The 24,764-nt window shown below is 36.0% G+C and overlaps 2 protein-coding genes and 1 long non-coding RNA gene across 3 annotated transcripts; all 3 read left to right on the top strand.

The window, feature by feature from the left end:
• Nucleotides 1-10,768: 10,768 nt before the first annotated feature.
• Nucleotides 10,769-17,397, top strand: LOC9316844 (LRR receptor-like serine/threonine-protein kinase ERECTA). Its single transcript, XM_021028784.1, has 27 exons — nucleotides 10,769-11,318; nucleotides 11,686-11,824; nucleotides 11,917-11,988; nucleotides 12,086-12,157; nucleotides 12,234-12,305; nucleotides 12,393-12,464; nucleotides 12,541-12,612; nucleotides 12,689-12,760; nucleotides 12,856-12,927; nucleotides 13,019-13,087; nucleotides 13,200-13,271; nucleotides 13,353-13,424; nucleotides 13,653-13,724; nucleotides 13,814-13,885; nucleotides 13,954-14,025; nucleotides 14,114-14,185; nucleotides 14,314-14,385; nucleotides 14,467-14,538; nucleotides 14,624-14,695; nucleotides 14,778-14,849; nucleotides 15,023-15,091; nucleotides 15,186-15,257; nucleotides 15,337-15,410; nucleotides 15,493-15,621; nucleotides 15,710-16,057; nucleotides 16,135-16,505; nucleotides 16,877-17,397. Exons 1-27 carry the CDS (start codon nucleotides 11,240-11,242, stop codon nucleotides 17,231-17,233), a joined length of 2,931 nt encoding a protein of 976 aa, XP_020884443.1. The 5' UTR covers nucleotides 10,769-11,239; the 3' UTR covers nucleotides 17,234-17,397.
• A 404-nt stretch (nucleotides 17,398-17,801) lies between these two features.
• Nucleotides 17,802-18,657, top strand: LOC110229207. Its single transcript, XR_002332706.1, has 2 exons — nucleotides 17,802-18,321; nucleotides 18,429-18,657. It is a non-coding gene; the product is annotated as an uncharacterized LOC110229207 (long non-coding RNA).
• Nucleotides 18,658-21,382: 2,725 nt separating this feature from the next.
• Nucleotides 21,383-23,617, top strand: LOC9315022 (agamous-like MADS-box protein AGL66). The gene is made up of 8 exons (XM_021028793.1): nucleotides 21,383-21,800; nucleotides 22,174-22,233; nucleotides 22,333-22,351; nucleotides 22,691-22,824; nucleotides 22,904-22,919; nucleotides 22,998-23,065; nucleotides 23,185-23,284; nucleotides 23,374-23,617. The coding sequence occupies exons 1-8, from the start codon at nucleotides 21,574-21,576 to the stop codon at nucleotides 23,413-23,415; spliced, it is 666 nt and encodes a 221-aa protein (XP_020884452.1). The 5' UTR covers nucleotides 21,383-21,573; the 3' UTR covers nucleotides 23,416-23,617.
• The last annotated feature ends 1,147 nt before the right edge of the window (nucleotides 23,618-24,764 follow it).

The following is a 24,764-nucleotide window of genomic DNA, read 5'->3' as shown; positions in this document are numbered from 1 at the left end:
GTGTTGATCCTTCGAGGACGTCGGACATCGAGCTTATAAAAGCAGGAGAGTCTGGCGAACCACAAGATTCACAAATATTGAAGAAGGGAACCAGCATTCAGGTTCCGATCGTTTTAATCGAGAGATTGTCGCCTCAAGATCGTGTTAAGGCTGAGGAGTTTATCAATAAGGTATTTTCCATCCTAGTGATTAACTTCTTTTTGTTATTGCTAAACGTAGCGTTTTATTTTCTTCAGCTTATCACTCGGCATGACGAGCTCGAAGATGAGAAGAAAAAGATTAGGAAACGGATAATGGAGCTAGAGAAGCGTCGCCTCGATATATCTCGCGAGCTTCATCGCCTCGAAGCCCATCCTTCCGATTGGATCGAACTAGGACTTCAGGAGTACGGAAACATGCCAGGTTGTATTATTAGCATCGTTGACCTCGCTGGTCAAGGAGCGGAGTTGTTCTGTAACTCAAGACCTTTCTAGATCCGGTCTTACCTAGAAATATTTAGACATCGTTCGCAATATATTTTTATATTAATGCTCGAATATAAAAACAAGATTCCATGACCGGAATAATATTTTTATTTTTATATTATAGCTGGACTCGTGATTAGCGAGCTGCCTACGTACCCAAAATAGGATAAAGCCAAATCGTAGTTCGAATGTGTTTGCTTTAGCAATAGAACTTTTTCAAGTTGATTATGTTCCAAGGCCTTTGAACGGGATTTCCACCAAGGTCTTGTAAACGGTATATACCGTTTCGGATTTTTTCAGTGATTTGATAAGGGCCTTCCCAGTTAATACCGAGTTTTCCAGCTCCTTCTTCTTTTGTGTTATCGAACACTCGCCTTAAAACAAAGTCTCCTACATTTAAAGGTCTGTTTTTCAACTTTTAGTTATAGTATCGTGCGGTCAACTGTTGATAATTCTGAAGTCGAATAAGGGATTGGTCTCGCCTTTCATCGATTGTATCAAGAACGTCTTCTAATAATTTAGAATTCGATTCTTCGTTAAGTGGAGCTTCGCTTCGGCGCAAACCTGGAATATTCAGCTCGGCTGGGACTACGGCTTCCATCCCATAAACTAATTAGAATGGAGTTTCACCCGTTGCTCGCCTCGGGGTTGTTCGATAAGCCCACAACACAGGTTGCAGCTCGTCATACCATCCACCTTTTCGAGCACTCAAGCGTATTTTAAGATTGCTGAGAATGGTTTTATTGGAGGCTTCCGCTTGTCTATTTCGTTGAGGATACCTCGGCGTTGAGTAGCTAAGTTTTATTCCCCAAGCGGAACAAAAATCTTCAAAATCATTTGAAATGAATTGAGGACCATTGTCCGTTACTATTTCGTAAGGAATTCCATAGCGACAAATAATGTGTTTCCACAAGAATGTCTTTACTACGGAATCTTGTATGCTTATATAAGCTTCAGCTTCAATCTATTTGGAAAAATAGTCCGTTAGAACTAATAAGTATTGGACGCCTCGTGTTGAACGATGCATCGGACCGATTATATCCATTGACCACCTCATGAAAGGGTATGGAGCGGATATATGTGATAAAATTTCAGATGGCTGGTGAATAAGAGGAGCGTGCATCTGACACTCTTTACACCGTTTGGCGTAATCAATGCAGTCTGAAATCATAGTTGGCCAGAAATATCCTAACTGTTTGATTTTGAAAGCCATTGCTCGTCCCGAAGAATGACTACCACAAAGCCCTTCGTGGACCTCGCTTGTCACTATTTCAACTTCGGGTCCGAAAATACATAAAAGATAAGGATCACTGACGCCTCGCTTGTACAATGACTCTTTAATCATACAATACTTAGCGCTGATGATTTTTAATTTGCGAGCTTGCCATTTGTTAGATGGTAGTTCTCTATTAAGAATGAAAATTTTGATGGGTACCCTCCAGTCAGCCCCCCAATCATTAGCGGAAGTATTATCCTTGAGTATAAACTTCCTTGGTTTGGGTTCAGAAGGAATATCGGGATCTTCGATTGTCTCCTGAACCTCTACATCACCTGGAAGTGACTGTTCGGTTCGAGACGGTTCTTTAATGGGAACCTCTTGATCCTTTAACTTTCTTTTTGACTTTCTTTTAGGAAGTTCCAATGGTGGAGTAAGTTCGTCATCTTGAGACTTTATCCGTGATCTGGTGATGACGAGTGAACTATTTCCGGAACTTTGTTTTGGAGTTTCGATGTATTCGGCCTCCGAAATGTTATTGTTTTCTGTTTCTTCAACTGAAATACATCGCGAAGAAATACATTCAACTGGGATAACTCGTTTGAGTTCAGGATCTGAGGTAGAAGCTAGGGCCGCTAAAGCGTCTGCCGAAGTGTTTTCTCCTCTAGGTATTCGAACTAATTCAAATTCTTTGAATTTTCTGGCTAATATTTTGACAGCCGAAATATAGGCTTCCATTCGAGGAGCCTTAGCTTCGTAATCTCCAGCAAACTGGTTTACAACTAGCTGCGAATCACAATAAGCTATTATTTTTTCTGCTCCAATAGCAAGAGCAAGCCGAAGTCCTGCTAAAAGAGCTTCGTACTTTGCTTCATTGTTCGAAGCTGGAAACATTAATCGAAATGATTGCTCGATTATTTCCTTTGTCAGAGTTTCGAGCCTAATGCCGATTACGGATCCTTGTTTAGAAGAAGATCCATCTACATGTAATTTCCATGTAGAGTCCGTTTCAACAAAGATTCCATCATCTAATGGTAGTTCGGTTAGAAAATCAGCCAGGACTTGTGCTTTTGCGCTAGTCCAAAGTTTGTATTCTATATCGTACACACTGAGTTCGATTGCCCATTTCGCCAATCTTCCGGACTGACTTGGACCGTGAAGAATTGAGCGAAGTGGATGAGAAGTTAAAACTTCTATCGGATGAGATTGGAAATAAGGTCTGAGTTTTCTAGCAGATATGACCACTGCTAAAACTAATTTTTCCATCATGGTATATCTCGTTTTTGGACTAGTAAGAGATTTACTTATGTAGAAAATCGGCTTTTCCTCACCTCGGTCCTCTCGAACTAAAAACCCACTTACAGAATGATTAGAAACCGAGATGTAAAGGTAAAGTTTTTCATCCGATTCAGGTTTTGAGAGAACCGGCGGTGTTGTCAAATAAGTTTTGAGTTGACCAAATGCTGCTTCGCATTGATCATTCCACCGAAATTTTTTGTTCCCTTTCAAAATTTGATAAAAGGGGAGACATTTATCGGTAGACTTCGATATGAAACGATTTAATGCAGCAATTCTGCCTGTCAATCGTTGAACTTCCTTAATGTTTCTTGGCGAAAGCATAGTAAGGAAAGCGTTAATCTGATTAGGATTTGCTTCTATTCCTCTTGCCGTGACTATATAGCCTAGGAATTCTTCGGAAGGCACACCAGAAGAATATTTGACAGGATTTAATTTCATTCCGAAATCATTCAGAATTTTGAAACACTGCTCAAGATGAGTGATGTGCTCATATTTCTTAAGAGATTTCACGAGCATATCATCAATATACACTTCCATCGTTTTGCCCAAATGTTCTGAAAACATTTTGTTAACTAAACATTGGTATGTTGCACCGGCATTTTTTAGACCAAATGGCATAACTTTGTAACAGTAGATTCCTCTATCTGTTATGAAGGATGTTTTCTCTTCATCTTCGGGATTCATCATGATCTGATTATATCCAGAGAATGCATCCATAAATGTTAAGAGTTCGTTTCCGTCTGTTGACTCAACGAGCCGATCGATATGTGGGAGAGGAAAGCTATCTTTTGGGCAAGCTTTGGTAATGTCGGTGAAATCGACGCATACTCTCCACTTTCCGTTTTTTTTTTTACTACCACGGGGTTTGCTAACCAGTCCGGGTATTTCTCTTCTCTGATGGAACCAATTTTCAAAAGCTTATCAACTTCGTCATTGACCGCTTGAGCACGGTCTGGACCAAGTTTTCTTCTTTTTTGCTGTATTGGTTTAAAACTGGGATCGACGTTTAAATCATGGGTAATGATATTTTTGTCAATTCCAGGCATATCTTTCGCCGACCAGGCAAAAGTATGTTTATTTTCTTTTAGAAATGTTACCAACTGATCTTTGATTTCTGAATCTAAAGTAGTACCGATTTTTACTTTTCGATCTGGAAATTCGGAATCAATTTCAATTTCTGTGGTAACTTCACTCGAACTGAGACCACTTGGGTAACGCGAAGTGATTTCTTGCTTTGCGTTTATCATTAATTGCTATTTAAGCTTTAAACGATGTCCCATGAGGTAGCAAGATCGTGACATTTCCTGATCTCCTCGAATGGTTCCGATTCCTGCAGGAGTCAGAAATTTCACACACTGGTGATAAGTTGAAGGTATAGCCTTCATTTGGTAAATCCACAGAGTTCCGAAAATTATGTTGTAAGCGGCCGGACGGTCGAAAACAATAAATTCTACAATTTTAGGAACCCCTGCGGCGAGCACTGGTAGTTTTATGTTTCCCAAGGACATAGATGTGTCACTCGTGAAAGCTACTAATGGTGCCGGTGGACCGATAATGTCAGCCTTACTGATTCCCATTCTTTGCAAAGTGCTTAGAAATATGAGATCTACCGAGCTTCCAGTATCAATTAGACACCTAGTTACTTCGAAGTTCACAACATCTAAAGTTATCACAAGAGCATCGTCATGAGGTCCTGTTAATCATTGAGTGTCCGAATTATCAAAAGAGATAGAATGTGTTTGTTCATTTGATTGGAAACCCACAGCGGTTTGAATTGCTGCTGATTTTTTGTGCCTTTTGATTGATCTGATCGAATCTCGGCATTATTTGGATCCTCCCATTATAACATCGATCCTTTTCTTAGGAGTGTTCGGAGTTCCGGGCCCATTGGGCTTATGTTTCTTTTCAGGAGGATTGGACGCTTCGGAATCTTCTTTTTCTTTATGATAAGATTCCACAAACTCCTCGATATTGAAATTAGCGAGCTCTCCAGCCGCCCACAGTTCGGTGAGGTGCTTTTTGAGCACGCTGCAATCTTTGGTGGAATGCCCATTTACTCTATGAATATCGCAATAGGCACTCTCATCTCTAACCCAGGTATTAGAAGAATTGTATCTTCCTTTGTTTGGGGAGGGTTTTCCTACGACATTAGTAGCAGGATTAATTCCGAACCGTTTTTGATCTTTTGGTTCAAATTTTTTAGTTGGATTTCCAATGACCAATTTTGCTGGCCGATGCTTTTTAGCGAGGCTAAGCTTTTCTTCTTCTGCCTCCATCCAATTAGTAGCTCTGAATAAAGCATCTTGGATAGTGCTCGGAAGATTGACGATGATTTCTTCACGAAATCGAGATTCATGCCAAAGTCCGTTCCTTAAAGCAGAAAGGGCAGCAGCGTGCGATACCCCAGGAATTTTGGCTATCACTTCTTTGAATTTTGCGATATATTTGCGAAGTGGTTCGTTCTAACCTTGGGTTAAATTCCATAGATCTGCATCAGAAGTTGCCTTTTCCATGAACATGGAATACTGTTTTAGGAATGCGGAGGACAATTCCTTAAAACAATCAATAGATTCAGGCTCCAACTGAGTGAACCATAATAAAGCCAATCCGGATAGATTTTCAGAGAATAGTTTGCAATATCCGGCATCTTCCTCGTCTGGTTCTAGATCAATTCTGCCAGCGGCGATCTGAAAAGCAGCGAGGTGATTTTTAGGATCACATTTACCATCGTAGGTTGGTAATTTGACCTTTCGAGAATCTTTGATCCGAAGGTTCGAGATTCTCGAAGTGAAGGGTGTTCGTCGAGTTTCTTCGATTACTCGATCGATCTCAGGTGCCGAACTGGTCGCCTGATGAAACTTCGACTTAATCTCATCAAGTTCTTGACGAACTTTGCGAAATCATCGGAGAGGATGACATCAGGTTCTTCCATAAGGAGTCCTTCGTCAATAGCAGGATTGCCCTGATTTTGGGGATTTTCATCCCTGGTTGGATTGGACCCATCTCCTACGGTAGTCTGATTGCTAGTACTAGCAAGACGGCCTGTAGGAGGAATTTGAGTGCTTCCGGATCTGTTTTGTGTGGGAGTCTGGAATAGCCTGCGCTGATACGCTGTCGTTTGCGCTGAGGACAAATTATCTAAACGGCTTGAAACAACGTTATGCGCGTTTGACAAATTTGTTTGAGTATTTTGAACACTCGCTAAGGTTTGCTCGATTGAGTTCAACCTTTCACTAAAAGTGGCGTTGGCACTAGCGAGTGTACCCATTTGATTGGTCAGATCGGTGGTTGACTGAGTAAGCAAGGAAATTGCATTGCTCAAAGCTTGCTGATCAGCCATAGTTTCTTGGTTTGGAAAAGAAAGACTCTGAGATTAAAGAGTTTTGCGGTAACTCCCCACAGACGGCGCCAAAATGTGGATGTAGGATTCACACTCGATTGTCTTTAAGTATTTTTGTGGAGAAAAACTCTAAAATCAACAAATGAAAATAAGGATTTGAAAAGGAAAGTGACCAAGAAACTAAATAAAGCGAAAGAGTTTGGCAAGAATAAAATAGTAAAAAGCCTTGCGAAATTGTAAAAGAAAGAGTATGTTGTATTGCTTGATGGTATGAGGTAAAAGGTTGTTCTCCCCCCAAACACATGCGTTTGAGGTTGTTTTTATAGAGAAAACATGATCAATGCGGTCATTTACTGCTCATAATCGCATTGATCCGCATTAATCATGTAGGTTACAATTTGACCGAAACGGCTTGAATTTGAATTATCTTGGGCTTCGCGTGGATCTTCCGAACTCTTTCTTGTTGACTCCGAACTCCAGCGTCTTGACGCTGCCGCGAACCTCGAATAATATTCTCCTCGCTTCGGCCTTCCTTTATGCGAACTATATGTTGAATAAGAGCGAACTCCGTACTGGTAAAGATCGAGCTCTTTAATAAACTGAATCGAACTTCCGACAGGTCGAGCTCGATTCTCGCAATGAAACATCTAGAAATCCAAGAGGATTATTATGTAAAAATGACGTGGACAGATCCAAGTGGATCCTACCGAAGATGTGTGGGATCCGACCCCAACATATTTTTAGGAGAATGAGAGTAAAGTTGCAAAAATTGGCGAGTTGGAGAGATTTTTTGCAAAAAATGCTTTATTCTATAGTGTAAATAAACGGGCATAGGCCTAAAGTTTTACAAAAAGCATGTTTGGGTCTGCAGGCTCTTAACCCCTTTTAACATTATTAGTAACTATATAGAGTACATCCATTATAAATTATAAATATAAATATAATTATATATAGATTAATAAAAATTATTTAACTAATCAATTTAATCACGTACGACCGTTTTCTATTTTTTCCTCTCGTGACCTAATCGTCGCCTCCTTCGTCTTTTCGTATTTGGCTGAATTTTGACCGGCGCGTGGTGGCTTACTTAGCTCCGGCGTCGGTCACGTTTCTCTTTTTCCCTTAGTTTTTGTTTCTGGTCTTTGTTTCCTTGGCGGTGTTTGCACGGTGGCTTTGGCGAGATGGTTTGGCCGTCTTTGATTCTCAGATCTGGTTAAAAGTGGCCTTTTGTCACCGGAAACTTTGGTCTATGGTCTGCTATTTGTGCGTTGGTGTGACTCATGGCGGGTTGGTCTTTGTCAAGTTGCAGGGACGAATCTGTTTCGGATCTGCCTCTTCGCTCATGATGGAAGCTTTGCGGTGGATCTCCTGATCGTGGTTTGTTTTGGTTCGAGGAGGGTGACGCCGGATTTATTCGATCTACGGGTCTCCTTACTTAAATTTCAAACCTTGTGTATGTGTACTGAATCGTTTTGTCTCCATGCCGTTTTGTGAATTGTCGTATCCGTTGGTTACATTTTCTCTTCAATTCTCTTTTGGGTCTTTGTCTTTGTGCCTTCATCGTTGGTTTCTTTGGTGCTGTCTTGGAATTGGATCTGTATTTGTGGTCTAGTTTGTTGTTCTCTTGCCTATTCTCTGTTCAGCTAAGTATGCTTGTTTATTGATCCGGTTCGCGTTCTTACCGCCTCCAGTTTTCGGTTTGATGCGGATGATTTTGGGTTCGGTCCTTGTCTCTACGGTCAAGACCTGATCGAGGTCTCTATTGCATTGTTATCTTTCTTGGCGTAATCATTTCGTGGTTATTTCGCTTGCCTCAAATTCGCCGTTCCAAGGAGTTGTGTTTGAGTTCTTGTTCTCTACTTGCTAGTAAATATGCTTTAGTTCTCTATAATTTGTGAGGTAGTTTTCATTGTTATAGGAGGAGCCGTTGTCCGGTGTCGTAGATTTTCTTGTCTCCATCGGTTAGCCACTACTTCAAGCTTTACTCTTTGTTGGTTTGATGGTAGGCAATGTGTGTTGTGCTAGATTCTGAGTTAGAGTTGTATTTCATGTTCTTTGTGCTTCGTTGCCTTCTTTGTTTTGGCATTGTTGTTCATTTCTAGTATTGTTGTTAGAATCCCACTTTTTGGGCTTAGTTTCCGAGGATATCCTGTTATCCGTCGGCTTAGTTTCCGGGGATGTGTTGTATCCGTTGGCTTAGTTTTCGGGATTATGTTTTTAATCGCCGACTTTGTAACTTGGTTCCTCTTTTATTAAACTTCTACCAGATGAAAAAAAAAATCAATTTAATCACTTTTTTTTTTTTGAATTTAATGTTAAATTATATTCAAAAGAAAAATAAACGTTTATACATATAGAATGCTAACTTTTTCAAAAACAAATTGAATAGAACTTTTTATCGTGTAAACTCTATTGCCTTGATTCAAACCAAACTTGGATGCCACCTTCAAATCTCAAGTCGCCACCTCCTTGGATAGTGCACAACCGGTTTCGGACATTTTTATCTATCATCTTCACAAGTACCTCTATCGATGAGGGCTGCTCTCCGTGCCTTCTTCTATTCCGTTCACACCAAATCGAATGTATGGAGTTCTGGAAAATATACCTTAGCAAGAAGCTCTTTGTTTTGTCAAGTACGTTTTCTGCTAGGATCTTCAATATCTCTCTCCAACACTCCGAGAATCTGTTTAAGAGGATCCCCTTTGCCAAAGTCCTCCAAATCTGTTTGGAGTAATGACATGTAAAGAATAGGTGTTCCCTTGTCTCCATCTGTACATTACAAAAAACACAACTTGGATTCACATTACTATTCCATTTCACCATTCTCTCCCCCGTTGAGATTCTGTTTTTCAACACCAGCCAAGTAAGAAATGCATATTTAGGAGTTGCGTAAGAGAACCATATCTCCTTATGTCCCTCCATCGGTGGCTTAGCAATACGTAGCAACGAGCATGTTTCTCCTGTTATAAACTTCTTACGAAAGCAGCCATTTTTCCCCTTCCACAATGCTATATCACGGTCCATTGTTCTCTGATTTAACCTTTGTTTTCGAATTTCTTCTTCCACCAGATTAAGGATATTTTGTCGATGGTTCCTTCTGCGGGTCATAGTCAGCACTTCCTTTACTGTACTTGATAAAGGAATCCCCAGGTCAATACAGCCCCGTTCCCCAAGCTTCTCCATGAGATAACCTAGGTTACTCCATGAATCATACCAAAAAGACGTGGTTACTCCAGGTTACATAACATATCAGGAGTTATCACTTTGTATTTTTTTAATTGTAATTTTTATTTTCGTTGTAATATGTTAAATTTGTTTAACTCTCTCATATAGAGTGTTCAAGAAAGCGCTAGACGCTAAGCGGACGGTGACCCAATGCCTAGCGCCTAGAATGCCTAATCGGGGCCTAGGCGATTTTTTAGGCGGATTAGACGTTTATAACAGAAAACATTATAAATATGATATTATATATAAAAGTTATATAAAATATCTATATAAAACTAAAAATTATGAAATTATAAATAAAAACTAGATAAAACATTTATTTATAACAATATATGAATATTTATAACTATATATATAAATAAAACTCTAATTGAAATTGAAAAAATACATTAAACAAAATCTATGTAATTTTAGACGATCAAAGCGGTTATTTAGACGTCGCATAAGAGCGTAGCGTCTAGTTGGGGCCTAGCCGATCGCCTAGACCGCTTTTTAGAACACTATTATGGACATATTTTTGTGTTTGAAAACGTGGAAAAGTAATCATATTACTTCTGAACTTTCTAATAACGTTTAGGAAACTCAAATTCATATTAAACTAAATGGACAAAAAAAAAAAAAAAAAACTCAACTGACTTAAATGGATAGAATTAAACGGGTAGGACGTTAACATACGGAGCCCTAAACGGACGGATTTGTCTGTTTTAACATCACTAGCTAATTGGTTTGCAACTAATGAATCGAATCATTTTAAGTCGAAATTCGGTTAAATTGATCTTGTCCTCGAAGTATAAACATTTGTGACAAGCCAACAGGATCAAAGAAATCCCATTAACATCTAAACCAAACAAATTTTATATCTTTTGCTTTAAACGCCAAACAAAACATGTTTAAAATAATAAATTCATTTGCATAAGTAAAACACTTCTAAATTTAGTAATCAAACAACACTTAACAAAAAAAAAAATGGGAATCATTCAAGATACTTATTTGTGATTTCTGGTTTATACATAAAACGACATATTACGAAAGTACCCATATGATGGATTTATTGATATGGGTCATCAGTGAAACAGGCACAGAGAGACAAAGACTCGTAAGTATTGGCAACGAAAGCGACCTCCTTTATTCACCACTGCCATTAACATGTTCTTCTACTTCTTCTTCTTCAACATTTATGACCATTTTACCCCTCAAGAGAGAGAAATATGCAAAAACTAAGTCTCTCTCTCTTCTGCAAAGCTTCAGAACTCTGGCAGAGAGATAAAAGATGATGGGGTTTTTAACTTTATCCTCCCCAAATAATTCTTCTTCCCTTCGTCTCCTCTCTTACACAACAGTCCCTACATTTGTCCAATTTCCTCTCTTTAAACCTCATTTAAAGACTCTCTCTTTCTCTTTCTCTCTCCATCTCTATCTTACTCTGTATTTCTGTCGTCTGAGCACTCAATGAAACCACTGTAAATTTCCGCCAGAAAATGATGTGATGGAACGATAAAAATCAATACTTTTTCTTCTCGGTTAAAGTAAAAAAAAGAAAACAAATTTGAGTAGAAATCATAAAAAAAATCTAATGTCGGTACATAATTTGGTTCTCTTCTTCTCTATCCTCTGTTTCTTCTTCTTCATGGAGACTTAAAAGCTTTTTTTAGTGTATCGAAAACGCAGTCGTTTTGAGACTGTGTCTGAGAGAAAATGGCTCTGTTTCGAGATGTTGTTCTTTTGGGTTTTCTTATCTGTTTGAGCTTAGTGGCTACTGTGAATTCTGACGAGGGTAAGTTATTATACTGATGCATGTTTCTTTAAGTTCAAGATTTCGTCTTTTGGTTGAGTAAGAAAATGGATTTTTTTGAAGTGGAAGAAACTAAAAAGATGAGATTTTTATATGCTTTTGAAGTTTCTTAAAGAGTTTTGAGGTGAAAATGAGATCTGGGTACTTGTAATGGTTTTTTTTTTTTTTTTTTTTAACTTTGTGGGTCTTCTATAGAATCAAAGAAGCTTTGAATAAATTAGGGTTTGAGTTTATTTTTGTTTTCTTGGAAGTTGAATTTTTAAGGACTTTTATTTTTCTTCTTCTCAAGAACTGACAAATATTTGTTTTTGTTTGTGCGTGTGTTAATAAAATATCCTTTTAAAAAAAGGAGCAACGTTGCTGGAGATTAAGAAGTCATTCAAAGATGTGAACAATGTTCTTTATGACTGGACAGCTTCACCTTCTTCGGACTATTGTGTATGGAGAGGTGTGACTTGTGAAAATGTCACCTTCAATGTTGTTGCTCTGTAAGTTTCATCCTTAAGTTTATTACAAGGGTTTTTGGTGTGCTTGTGGAAAAAGTTGTAATTTGTTTTGTGTGTGTTTGTATGTTTTGTAGTAATTTGTCAGATTTGAATCTTGATGGAGAAATCTCACCTGCTATTGGAGATCTCAAGAGTCTCTTGTCAATGTAACTGTTTCAACATTCACTGTAGCATGAGATAAAGTATCTTACTTTATTCCACTCTCTAATTTGTGACTTTTGTCTTCTGGTTTTTCTAATGTAGTGATCTGCGAGGTAATCGTTTGTCTGGGCAAATTCCTGATGAGATTGGAGACTGTTCTTCTTTGCAAAACTTGTAAGAACCATGATAAGTGTTACTACCATTAATTTTGATCTTAGAAGTTCAGTGGATGATGTTGTTTTTTATTCAGGGACTTGTCCTTCAATGAATTAAGTGGTGACATACCGTTTTCGATTTCGAAGTTGAAGCAACTTGAGCAGCTGTAAGTAGCTAGTTATTCTACACCAGTCTTCATATGTTATTTGCTAAATATACTCACTATGAGGAATATGGATTTTACTTTTTACAGGATTCTGAAGAATAACCAATTGATAGGACCGATCCCTTCAACGCTTTCGCAGATTCCAAACCTGAAAATTCTGTATGTTCCTTTTAATCCTTACATGTCTACTACTTTTAGCCATATAGATGATCAAAATGTGAAATTTCGATTGCAGGGACCTGGCACAGAATAAACTCAGTGGTGAGATACCAAGACTTATATACTGGAATGAAGTTCTTCAGTATCTGTAAGTGTCAATGTTTTTTGAAGTATGTCAATGTCTCTTCATTACCTGGTGATAATTGTTGTAATATGATGAACAGTGGGTTGCGAGGAAACAACTTGGTCGGTAACATTTCTCCAGATTTGTGTCAGCTGACAGGTCTTTGGTATTTGTAAGTCTATGATACTCTTCTTGCACATCTGAATAGTATGATGAGTTCTTTCCCCAATATGAAACTTCTGAATTTGTTTTTCTGTATTGAATCAGTGACGTGAGAAACAACAGTTTGACTGGTAGTATCCCTGAGACGATAGGAAATTGCACTGCCTTCCAGGTTTTGTATGTGCCTCTCTCTCTACTTCTATACATCCTTATTCTAGTTTGGTTACTTGGGAAAATCTACTTAATGATTTGCTTATTATGTACTCAGGGACTTGTCCTACAATCAGCTAACTGGTGAGATCCCTTTTGACATCGGCTTCCTGCAAGTTGCAACATTGTTAGTCCTAACCTCTCTACTGTTACCATATCGTCGTGATCTGCGAAAATCTTTTGCTTTAAATTTTGGCTAGCCTTTGTTTTCTTTTAAGAAGATCATTTTATTATCTTAGATCATTGCAAGGCAATCAGCTTTCTGGGAAGATTCCATCAGTGATTGGTCTCATGCAAGCCCTTGCAGTGTTGTAAGTAATTTTCTTCTAATCAACGAAGCTACTTATAACATTTTCATGAACTTAAAGGTTCCGGTTTGTTTCTTTTTTCAGAGATCTAAGTGGCAACTTGTTGAGTGGACCTATTCCTCCGATTTTGGGAAATCTGACTTTCACCGAGAAATTGTAATTCTGTACCTTGATATTTCCTTCATTATATATTGTGTGGAAGTTCAAATGGAAAATTAAACATTGACGTCTATAAAGAATGGGGTTGCAATGCATAAGGCTTTTCATTACTATATATGGAAGTCTAATGACTCATTAGAGTTTAGTTTTCAGTTTGAAGCCATGTGTGATTCATACCATGTAAATGATAATGATTATGATTTTGGCTTTATCTCTATTCTCTAGGTATTTGCACAGTAACAAGCTGACTGGTTCAATTCCGCCTGAGCTTGGAAACATGTCAAAACTCCATTACCTGTATGACCAACCTTCTCTTTACTTCTCTTTTCGCAGTCAGTCACTGCTAAGTTGTGTTTCATTATCAACTATTTGTACAATTTCAACAGGGAACTCAACGATAATCATCTCACGGGTCATATACCACCGGAGCTTGGAAAGCTTACTGACTTGTTTGATCTGTAAGTAGCTCTTCCTATGCTTGACATGTTTTGATGTACTTATATTGATGTGAACTATTTACCTATAGGAATGTGGCCAACAATGATCTTGAAGGACCTATACCTGATCATCTGAGCTCCTGCACAAACCTAAATAGCTTGTACGTATCTCTTTCTCTTAAAACTGCACACTGGAATGTTCAAAATTCTTGCTTCTTTATGATTATTGTCTCATTATTGCAACTGTAGAAATGTTCACGGGAACAAGTTTAGCGGCACCATACCTCGAGCATTTCAAAAGCTAGAGAGCATGACTTACCTGTAAGTATTGGCGCTGAGAATCTTTCTGATACCTTAATGTATGATATAGTTCTGCAGCTTTTGTTTTTAGATTTTAAAGCCATTAACTACCAAGTTTTTTATTGCTTTTGATTTATCGGTTCAACCAGTAATCTGTCCAACAACAATATCAAAGGTCCAATCCCGGTTGAGCTATCTCGTATCGGTAACTTAGATACATTGTGAGTGTTTCTTGTTTTCTGTAAAGTATACATCTTTCTATTTGCCTTGTCCCACAGATATTAATTTTCTGATATTTGAAGGGATCTTTCCAACAACAAGATAAATGGCATCATTCCTTCTTCCCTTGGTGATTTGGAGCATCTTCTCAAGATGTGAGCATCCATACGACCTCCAATTCATTGTTTTGTTCTAGTAAAAGATGAAAATGGATTGTGAAATCTTGCATTCTTGTTTTAGGAACTTGAGCAGAAATCATATAACCGGTGTAGTTCCAGGCGACTTTGGAAATCTAAGAAGCATCATGGAAATGTAAGAAGTATCTTCTATTTCCTTGGTTAGAGTTTTTCCAAATATCGCATTACCGTTCTGAATTTGTGTTTTGTGGTTGCAGAGATCTTTCAAATAATGATATCTCGGGCCCAATTCCAGAAGAGCTTAATCAATTGCAGAATATTGTTTTGCTGTAAGCAATCTTCTTCTTACCCCTCCAAAGCTGTTGAGAAATAGTTTGTGTTAAATGATAGTAAAATAAAGATAAATATCTGAACATAATTGATGTGGTCACTATGTGTGATCCAGCGACAGATATTGGGTTGGTGATTTATCCAATGTTGTGTTTCTTAAAATTTCTTGCAGGAGACTGGAAAATAATAACTTAACTGGTAATGTTGGTTCATTAGCCAACTGCCTCAGCCTGACTGTATTGTAAGTAGATACAATTGGTTCTGTAACACTTTTTGTCTCTTTGTGTGCATCTTGTGCTTAGAATCTAACCTGTAATCTTGACTAACTTTTATAGGAATGTATCTCACAACAACCTTGTAGGCGATATCCCTAAGAACAATAACTTCTCAAGATTTTCACCAGACAGGTATAATAATTTAGTTTTGGTATTTTGTTTTGCTGGCTAATGTTTGTTTGATCTCTGTTTTTTTTGGTTTTGGATAAAGCTTCATTGGCAATCCTGGTCTTTGCGGTAGTTGGCTAAACTCACCCTGTCATGATTCTCGTCCAACTGTACGAGGTGATTACATTCTTCTAAAAGCTTCCATTCACATAACCTAAGATAATAGAAGCTTATGTTTCTATCCTTGTTTTGTCTGCAGTGTCAATCTCTAGAGCAGCTATTCTTGGAATAGCTATTGGGGGACTTGTGATCCTTCTCATGGTCTTAATAGCAGCTTGCCAGCCGCATAATCCTCCTCCAGTTCTTGATGGATCACTTGACAAACCAGGTTTACTCTCCAAACCACTTTACAAATGTTCTTCAACTACTACTAATGTAACCCAATAGCTAATCCTTAAACTTCTTGGTGACATCAGTAACCTATTCAACCCCGAAGCTCGTCATCCTTCATATGAACATGGCACTCCACGTTTACGAGGATATCATGAGAATGACTGAGAATCTGAGTGAGAAGTACATCATTGGGCATGGAGCATCAAGCACTGTATACAAATGTGTTTTGAAGAACTGCAAACCGGTAGCAATTAAGCGGCTTTACTCTCACAACCCACAGTCAATGAAACAATTTGAGACCGAACTCGAGATGCTAAGTAGCATCAAGCACAGAAATCTTGTGAGCCTACAAGCCTATTCTCTCTCTCCATTGGGGAGTCTCCTGTTCTATGACTATTTGGAAAATGGTAGCCTCTGGGATCTTCTTCACGGTAAGTCTCATTGCCCTAAAAACAAACTTCATTTGTTTCTTCTGTTACATAACATATTTTCTTGTGTGTTTGTAAAGGCCCTACGAAGAAAAAGACTCTTGATTGGGACACACGGCTTAAGATAGCATATGGTGCAGCACAAGGTTTAGCTTATCTACACCATGACTGTAGTCCAAGGATCATTCACAGAGACGTTAAGTCGTCCAACATTCTCTTGGACAAAGACTTAGAGGCTCGTTTAACAGATTTCGGAATCGCGAAAAGCTTGTGTGTGTCAAAGTCACATACTTCAACTTACGTAATGGGCACGATTGGTTACATAGACCCCGAGTATGCTCGCACTTCACGTCTCACTGAGAAATCCGATGTCTACAGTTATGGAATAGTGCTGCTTGAGTTGTTAACCCGAAGGAAAGCCGTCGATGACGAATCCAATCTCCACCATCTGGTTTGTCCTTTCTTGCCTCTCTTTCTCTCAGCATGCCAATCTGTTTTCTTGTTATAATTTTTCGGGTTTTTGGTTGAGTCTAATATATCATTATGTTCCAAAGAAGCTTTGGTGGTTATACATTGGTGTTTTCTTTTATGGTTTGGTTTGGATTTGGATTCGATTTTCGGATCAAGTATTTTGGCTTGAATCGGTTTATCTGAATTAAACACCCGTAAATTTTTGTGTTTGGTTAAAAGTATTTTCTGATTTGGTTCGACATTTAGCATGAAAATGTTGTAATGTTTTAGTTTCGATCTGAGGAACTTCGGCTTGGTTCGGTAAGTTTTTTGTGTTGTAATCTTGTTTTCATTGATTCACTTGCACATTAGATAATGTCAAAGACGGGGAACAATGAAGTGATGGAGATGGCAGATCCAGACATCACATCGACGTGTAAGGATCTCGGTGTGGTGAAGAAAGTTTTCCAACTGGCACTTCTATGCACCAAAAGACAACCTAATGATCGACCCACAATGCACCAAGTGACTCGTGTCCTCGGCAGCTTCATGTTGTCGGAACAACCACCTGCTGCGACAGACACCTCAGCAACGCTGGCTGGTTCGTGCTACGTCGATGAGTATGCAAATCTCAAGACTCCTCATTCTGTCAATTGCTCTTCCATGAGTGCTTCTGATGCTCAGCTGTTTCTTCGGTTTGGACAAGTTATTTCTCAGAACAGTGAGTAGTGTCAATTACTTTTTTCTTAGGAGGAGAATCTTTAAAACGGTATCGTTTTGTTGCGTTAAGCAGGCTGTTAGAAAATTAATGTCTCATGTAAAAAAATTATGCACTGCCTTGTTATTATTAGACAAGTGTGTGAATATATCCTCAGACTGGCACTTAGACTTCCTATTTTCTATCTAAATTTCTGTTTCGGAATGATTTATAAGTTCTATCCTATTTCCTATTTGTAATTTCAAAAATCCTACCAAAAAAGAAAAAACAAAATGCCTTGAACTCTAAAAATTAGGTTATTCTTTGAACTTATCTTAGATTTAGTGCTATTTTTACTTCTTTATATTTAACAGCTAAAAATAGAAGACAATCTGATCATTTATTTATTTATGAAAACGAATTTACATAAAATTAGTTAAAGTTTAGAAATAGATAATCATAGTGTCACATGTAAGTAATCTTGTTTTGTGCTTGGTAACCATATATATACTGTTAGATTAAAAGTCAAAGAAACATAATCAAGAGTCACATACACTTGTGTGTCATAAAGAAAGAAATATATATTGTTTGTCTTAGGCCTGGGCAATCGGAATAAACCGAATTAACCGAACCGAACAAACCGATTTTTTCGGTTTTCGGCACTGATAAGAAAGGAAAGGCTAAACCGATCGGCAGAATTATAATTAGACTTCGGTTCTCGGTTCGGTTCGGTTCGGCAGACGGTAACCGATCGGTTTTCTCGGTTAATAGACACCCATATAAAAAACAAAAACCCTAGATCTATTTTCTATAGCTTCTTCCTGTCCATCTCCTTTCTTCTTTTCTCCTTCGATCTCTTCTCATTCCTTCGTTAACTTTATAGCTTCTTCTTCTTCTTCTCCATCTCTTTTCTTCTCTTCTTCTTCCTCAGCCTCGACATCAATCCATGGCAAGTGTTATTCAAGAGAGATTTGAAACGTTGTTGGCCTTATCATCCTAACCCATGGCTATTTTGAATCATTCTCTCCGACATCGAGTCTGTGGTTCAGATTCGAAATGTTTTGGCCGTTTATCGCTGGCGTCGCCGTTACGCTCCTCCTCGTCACCAAACACACGGCATGTAAAACTTCAGATCTAATCGATTTTCAATTTTGTTTTTCTTTTCCTATTTTCTCAATTTTAGATATTGGATTCTTACTGCATGTGATTTTGACGATGGTATGATAGCTTTCGTTGAGGGTTTATTCGGAGAGATCGCATTGTTTGATGACACCGCCATCTCGTCGCCGTCACTGTCACAGCGGAGAAAGAGAGTAGCGGCGAGTCTATCAACCCTAATTTTTTTTTGAACTTGGGTTTTAGTTTTATTTGGGCTTAACTCTGTAATTAGTCATGGCCCATTATTTTACTCGTTTGTAACCGTAAAATTTTGCTTATTAAAAGCCCATTATCTTTATTTTGGTCTAATTTGGTTCGAATTAACCGAATTGGAAAAAATTTCGGTTTATTTCGGAATTGATTTTTTGGCCTATAACCGAACCGAACAAACCGAGTACCGACCGAACCGAACCGAATTTTTATTCGGTTCAATTCGGCAGAAATTTTAAAAACCGAAAAACCCGAAAAACCGAATAAACCGAACCGAACAAACCGATAAAACCGATTGCCCAGGCCTAGTTTGTCTTGTGAAATGCTAATGCAATCAATTGAATCCTAATCCTCATTTGGTTGGAGACCAACATCTTTCAAATATGCATCCTCATTGTTCTTCGGACACTACTTTCTTAGGCAAGCAAAGTAATTTTTGGATCGTAAGCTAAAAAAGATACTGTCCATTCTCGTTTGGAAGTCTTCCATTTAATCGATATGGCTGGAGTGACATCCTCGAATTCATCGCCAAACTACCCGATGAGTCGATGCAACTATTCCTGTAAAACAAAACATCTAAGTTTCGAAGATCAAAATTGTCTCTTGTCTATAATCTTTTTCAACTTTTGTTTGGTGGCTAAACATTGTGTGTACTACTACATCTTAGTTTGTGCCTTATATATTTCATTATCAATTGATCTCCTTACATATAAAGATATTCGAAATGAAGACAAAACTCAAGTGGTTGTTTTACGATTATCTACCCAACTCATTCATTCGTGGGTTATGATTTATTTCGTTCAAGTATTGTTTCTTGATCTAATTCTTCTATTGAGTGAGACTTAGTTTATGCTTCCTTTTCAGAGCTTCGTGTTAAATATATATGTAGTAGGATTTGAAAATTTACTCAACTACAACATCCAGACCTTAAGATTTGTATGTTGTTATATCATAACATCACATCGAACATATATGTTAAGTGGAAGTCTTCTATCGGTTCCATAAAGTGAATAACCTTGTTTTGTGCTAGGTCATCATATACTGTTATGATTATTTCATTTGGGCTATGTGTAGTTTGATTCAACTAGATTTAGATTTAAAGTCAAAAGGAACATAATCAAGACTCAAGTACACTTGTGTGGCACAAAAAAAACACATTGTAACTTTGTTTTGTGCTAGGTGATCATATAATGTTATGATTATTTAATTTTGGGCTATGTGTATTTTGATCCACCTAGATTAGATTAAAGTAAAAAAAAAAAAAAAATCAAGACTCACATACACTTGTGTGACACACAAAAAACATACATTGTTTGTCTTGTGAAATACTAATATAATGTAATCATATGGATACTAATGCTCATTTGGTTCGTGACCAACATCTCTCAAATACAACATGCATCCTCATTGTTCTTGGGACACTACTTTCTTAGACATGCAAAGTAATTTTTGGATCGTAAGCTAAAAAGTATATAGTCAATTCTCGTTTGGAAGTCTTTCATTTAATCGATATGGCTGGAGCGATATCCTCCATTCCATCGCCAAACCTCTCGATCGATGCAACTATTCACATATAACAAAACATCTAAGTTTGGAGGATCTAAATATTCTCGTGTCTATAATCTTTCTTATAACACCCCGATTTCATGAAGATGGTGAGGCATGCGTAAAGGTTAAAAGAATTGATTTGACCACCTATGTCACCAAAATGCACTTTTCTTTCCGGTCAACTGTCCTGAGAGAATTCCACAGATAAGTGTGCTTGGGTTAGAGCAATTTCAGGATGGGTGACCTTCCGGGAAGTGATTATCTGAACCGGGTGAGTAAGGACAAAACACGTGGAAAGATCATGTCGTTATTTGTATGATCGGTAAACAAAGTCTTTAAAGCCTTCCAGACGTAGCAGACCGACCGCCAGACAGGGATGGAGCCCACGGGTCCGATAAAGGATGTGAGTGCTCACTGATAAAGATGTCGGGGCGTTACATTTTTCATTTTGGCTTGGTGGTTAAACAATGAGTACTAAACCTTGGTCAGTGCCTTATAATATCTTTAGCCGTTGATCTCTAGATCTTTCCATCTAAAGATTCTCGAACTGAAGACAAAACTCGTGTGGTTGGTACGATTATCTACCGTACCCATTCATTCGTGGGTGAGACTAAGTTTCTTGATCTATATCTTCTATTGGGTGAGACTAAGTTTATGCTTAGTTTTTTTTTTTTTGCAAAGTTTATGCTTAGTTTATTCTTCCTTTTAAGAGTTTTGTTTCAAAGTATGTGGTTGAACTGAGCTATATATCTAACAAAGTTTAGTTCTCGTGCTTTAAATATAAAACTCTAACAAAAAATACTTCTTTGTAAATTGAAAGCAAGAAAATGAATTTCAATATTTTGAATTTCACTTTTACAGTTTTTATTTAGAATGACTTTTCTTCATTTACAAGATAAAAGAAAAATGAAGAAGCGGTGATATTTCAATTGTTATGGAATTTAATTTTCTTAAAAATAATTAGCCAACCTTAAAAAAAACGGAATTTAGTTTCACAAGGCCTTTGTAAATTAGGGGTAATTCTCAACTAATTTCTTTTAGATTTAGTTCTACTTACACTGTTTTTATAGTCAACCAATAAAAATGGAAGGCAATCTGTTCATTATTTATGAAAATTAATTAAAGTTTAAAGATATATCATCATAGTGTTATACTAATCATGATTATTTTAATTTTTTTGCTATGAATATTTTAATCCAACTAAATTTAGAAAAGTTAAAATGAGCATAACAATTAAGATTAACCTTCTACTTGTGTGTCAAGCAGAAAAAAAAAAAATTGTTTGTCTTGTGGAATACTAATGACATCAATTAAAATCTATGAAACCAAATCTAGAACTTTCAAAGATAATAATAGCTATTAAATAACACATTAATCTAATTAAGATTCTTCTCTAGTCTCATCCTTAATTACCCCTAAGATAAACTTCCTCTAAACCTTATTATATAAAGGGGATATGGGGGGAACACTCAAGAAAAAAATATTAATTGTAGAAAATATGGGGAGGAAGAAAATAAAATTGAATAGAATAGAAAGCCTAAAAGAGAGAAGTAGCAAATACTCAAAACGTAAACAAGGGCTTTTCAAGAAGGCAGAAGAAGTAGCATTGTTATGCGATTGTGAAGTCATTTTGATTGTTGTTTCTCCGACGGATAAGCCTACCCTTTTCCACACCCGTTCTAAGTATAAATTATTTGAACAGAAGTTCTAAAAAAAAATATATATTGTTGTGTTTATGGTTTTTTTTTTTTTTGTTAATAGATCACTTCTACATTTAGATCCATAAGCCAATTATTAATTCATCAACTTACAATAACGCGCTAAATGATCATAGATATCTCAATTATTTTCCACTGGATCTTGTTTTTTCCATAAAATAGTTTTGAAACGATTATAATCTAGGTTCACTTTTTTTTTTAACTACTAAGGAGTGACATGCTAACATGCACTAGTCGACTACATGTCTAGTAGGAAGTGGTATCATAGAATCGTTAATTTGTTGCTTATGAATTGAAATTACCAATATTTGCTTAAAACTATGCTTTTGAAATTGTAGGTCCTTCAATAAAATCTATGAGAGATATTGCATGCTTTCATTACAAGAACGGGAAGAAAGGTGTGATTTTTCAGATTTTATATTATTATTACATAAGTACATTGGCATGGTTTTGGTTTTATACATTGGCTGACTTTGGTGTTTTATGTATGCATTCAGGAGAGCCTACACAATAAAGGTTTGATTTATTCATCACTTTACATTTATCAATTAAAGTTTGAGTTTTCACACGCCAATATCTTTCTCACGATTAGTTGGATATATGGTTTTCACAATAGTTTAAGCATAAAAGATGTATACTTATTTTCATAGTTTATTGGTGCTATATTCAAATCTAAGTTTATGTGATTGATATTATTAGTTTTCAATAAAAAATAACACCAAAAATTAAAATTATCAGAATATTAAAAAATTTAGCCAACTAAAGCTAATAACGAACAACTAAGTAAATTTTCTCTTCTTTTTTTTTTTGTATGAAACGTTTGTTTATTTATTTATTTTTTACATGTATATATAGACGCTGATAAAATTATTGAACAAGAACAATCCAGAAGTGACTATAGAAAATGATCAATCTTTTGCTGAAAGTGACCAATTTTCGCCTGAAAATGATCAATTTTCGCTTGAAAATGATCAATTTTTGCCAGAAAGGTATAATTTTGTTTATATTCAAACACATGCTTATAGATTATTCAACATACTAGATCTAATTTGGATATATTTATTGCAGAAGTGAAGAGATTCAGGTACGAAATTATTTCTTAAAAAATATTTTGTTTCCTTTTAATAAATGTTTATTTAATACTATAATTAATGAAATTTAGGATGATAATAAGGTCACTAAACTGAGAGAACTCAAGGAATTGTATGATGAGAAGAAGTTAATTTTGAGGTAATGATTAAGAAAAACACTAATGAAGATTCAATAAATCATTTTTATTAATTTTCTAATTAATTTTAGTTTTTTTTTTTATTAAGTTTTGCTAAACCTATTATTTATTAATTGATAAGAAACTGGGAAAGTCCGAATGAAGTTATTGATTTGAACGGACTCAATATCATGGAAGACTATTTAGTTACTTCTCTCAACCATATCAGAAATGTCATAAAGGTAATTGCATATTAACATATAATAAATAAGATTTATTCTAAAAATCAAATGTGATTGGAATTTTGCAAAACAATTATATCTTGTTTCAGGTTAAGATCCGAGAAGAGCAACAAAACTCTTATATGATTTAAAATGGAGAGTTTATTATGTATTTTGGAGATTGGAGATCATAGGAAATAATGTTATGTTCTTTTTTCTTTCAAATGATTCATATGTGATATGTTAATTTTTCTTTTTACCATTTATAGTGCAATACTATTTGTGATTTTTTCGGACCATTTTCTTGAGAGTTGCACACTGTATGATTAGTCTGTTTGTAAAAAAGAAAATAAAAGGAAACCAAAAATGGGTTAAAAGATAAGGGATATTTCTTTATTCTTTTCGGATAGGGCGTTAATAATTTTTTTTTTTTAAGTTTTCATATTTTTGTTGTTATTTAAAAGAAATATGGGCTTATGTATTCTATTATTTTATGAAATTAGATTATCGTTAATTAAAATTTCATTCTAATCATGTTTTATATTTTTTCAATATTAAATTTTGTATTTCATTAGTTAGTGAACCCTAGAATGTCGTACCTCTTATCTCCTAATGAACTGCTAAATTATTGAAAAATTTCTGACAGAAAATGATGGAACTTCATAAAATTTCCTATAATAATATGCTGAAAGTTAAAATAATAAAATAGTAAACTATATAACAGAAAAAATAAAAATTAAGTGAATTTAATGATTAATTATTTAGTATGTAAAGTTGTTGAGGCAAATTTCAGAAATTAGGTATTCTAAAATGACTATATGATATATATATATATATCCTTAATTTAGAAAGAATCTATATATTAGGTGAGACTTAGTTTATGCTTAGTTTTTTTTTTTTTCTTCAGAGTTTATGCTTAGTTTATGCTTCTTTTTAAGAGTTTTATTTCAAAGTATGGGGTTGAGCTGAGCTATATACCTAACAAAGTTTAGTTCTCATGCTTTAAATATAAACCTCTTTAACAGAAAAACTTTATTTATAAAGTGAAAACTTAAAATGAATTTAAATATTTTGAATTTCATTTTTCCAGTTTTTATGTAGAATGATTTTTCTTCATTCACAAAACAAAAGAAAATGAAGAAGCGATTATATTTGAATTGTTATGGAATTTAATTTTTTAAAACATAATTAAACAAACTTAAAAAGAACGAAGTTTAGTTTGATAACGCCTTTGTAAATTAGGGGTACTTATCATCTAATTTTGTTTAGATTTATTTCTACTTTCACTGTTTTTATAGTCAATCAAGAAAAATGGAAGGCAATCTGATTAATATTTATGAAAAAATATTTAAAAAATTAATTAATGTTTAATGATATATCATCGTAGTATCATAGTAATTATGATTCTATTATTTCATGCTACGTGATTATATAATGTTATGAATACTTAATTTTTTTGCTATGTGTATTTTAATCCAACTAAATTTAGATAAGTCAAAAT

Source organism: Arabidopsis lyrata (genome assembly GCF_000004255.2).
Source record: "Arabidopsis lyrata subsp. lyrata unplaced genomic scaffold ARALYscaffold_4, whole genome shotgun sequence".
Taxonomy (NCBI): domain Eukaryota; kingdom Viridiplantae; phylum Streptophyta; class Magnoliopsida; order Brassicales; family Brassicaceae; genus Arabidopsis; species Arabidopsis lyrata.
Note: the sequence above shows the minus strand (reverse complement) of the source record. Positions and strands in the feature narration are given on the sequence as shown.

Excerpts from the sequence above, each read along its gene's own strand:
- LOC9316844 (XM_021028784.1), top strand. The coding sequence starts at position 11,240 with ATGGCTCTGTTTCGAGATGTTGTTCTTTTGGGTTTTCTTATCTGTTTG. Across the intron at positions 13,425-13,652 it reads CTGACTTTCACCGAGAAATT|GTATTTGCACAGTAACAAGC; the intron begins GTAATTCTGTAC and ends TCTATTCTCTAG. Across the intron at positions 16,506-16,876 it reads AATCCAATCTCCACCATCTG|ATAATGTCAAAGACGGGGAA; the intron begins GTTTGTCCTTTC and ends CTTGCACATTAG.
- LOC9315022 (XM_021028793.1), top strand. The coding sequence starts at position 21,574 with ATGGGGGGAACACTCAAGAAAAAAATATTAATTGTAGAAAATATGGGG. Across the intron at positions 23,066-23,184 it reads GAGAAGAAGTTAATTTTGAG|AAACTGGGAAAGTCCGAATG; the intron begins GTAATGATTAAG and ends TTAATTGATAAG. Across the intron at positions 23,285-23,373 it reads ATATCAGAAATGTCATAAAG|GTTAAGATCCGAGAAGAGCA; the intron begins GTAATTGCATAT and ends ATCTTGTTTCAG.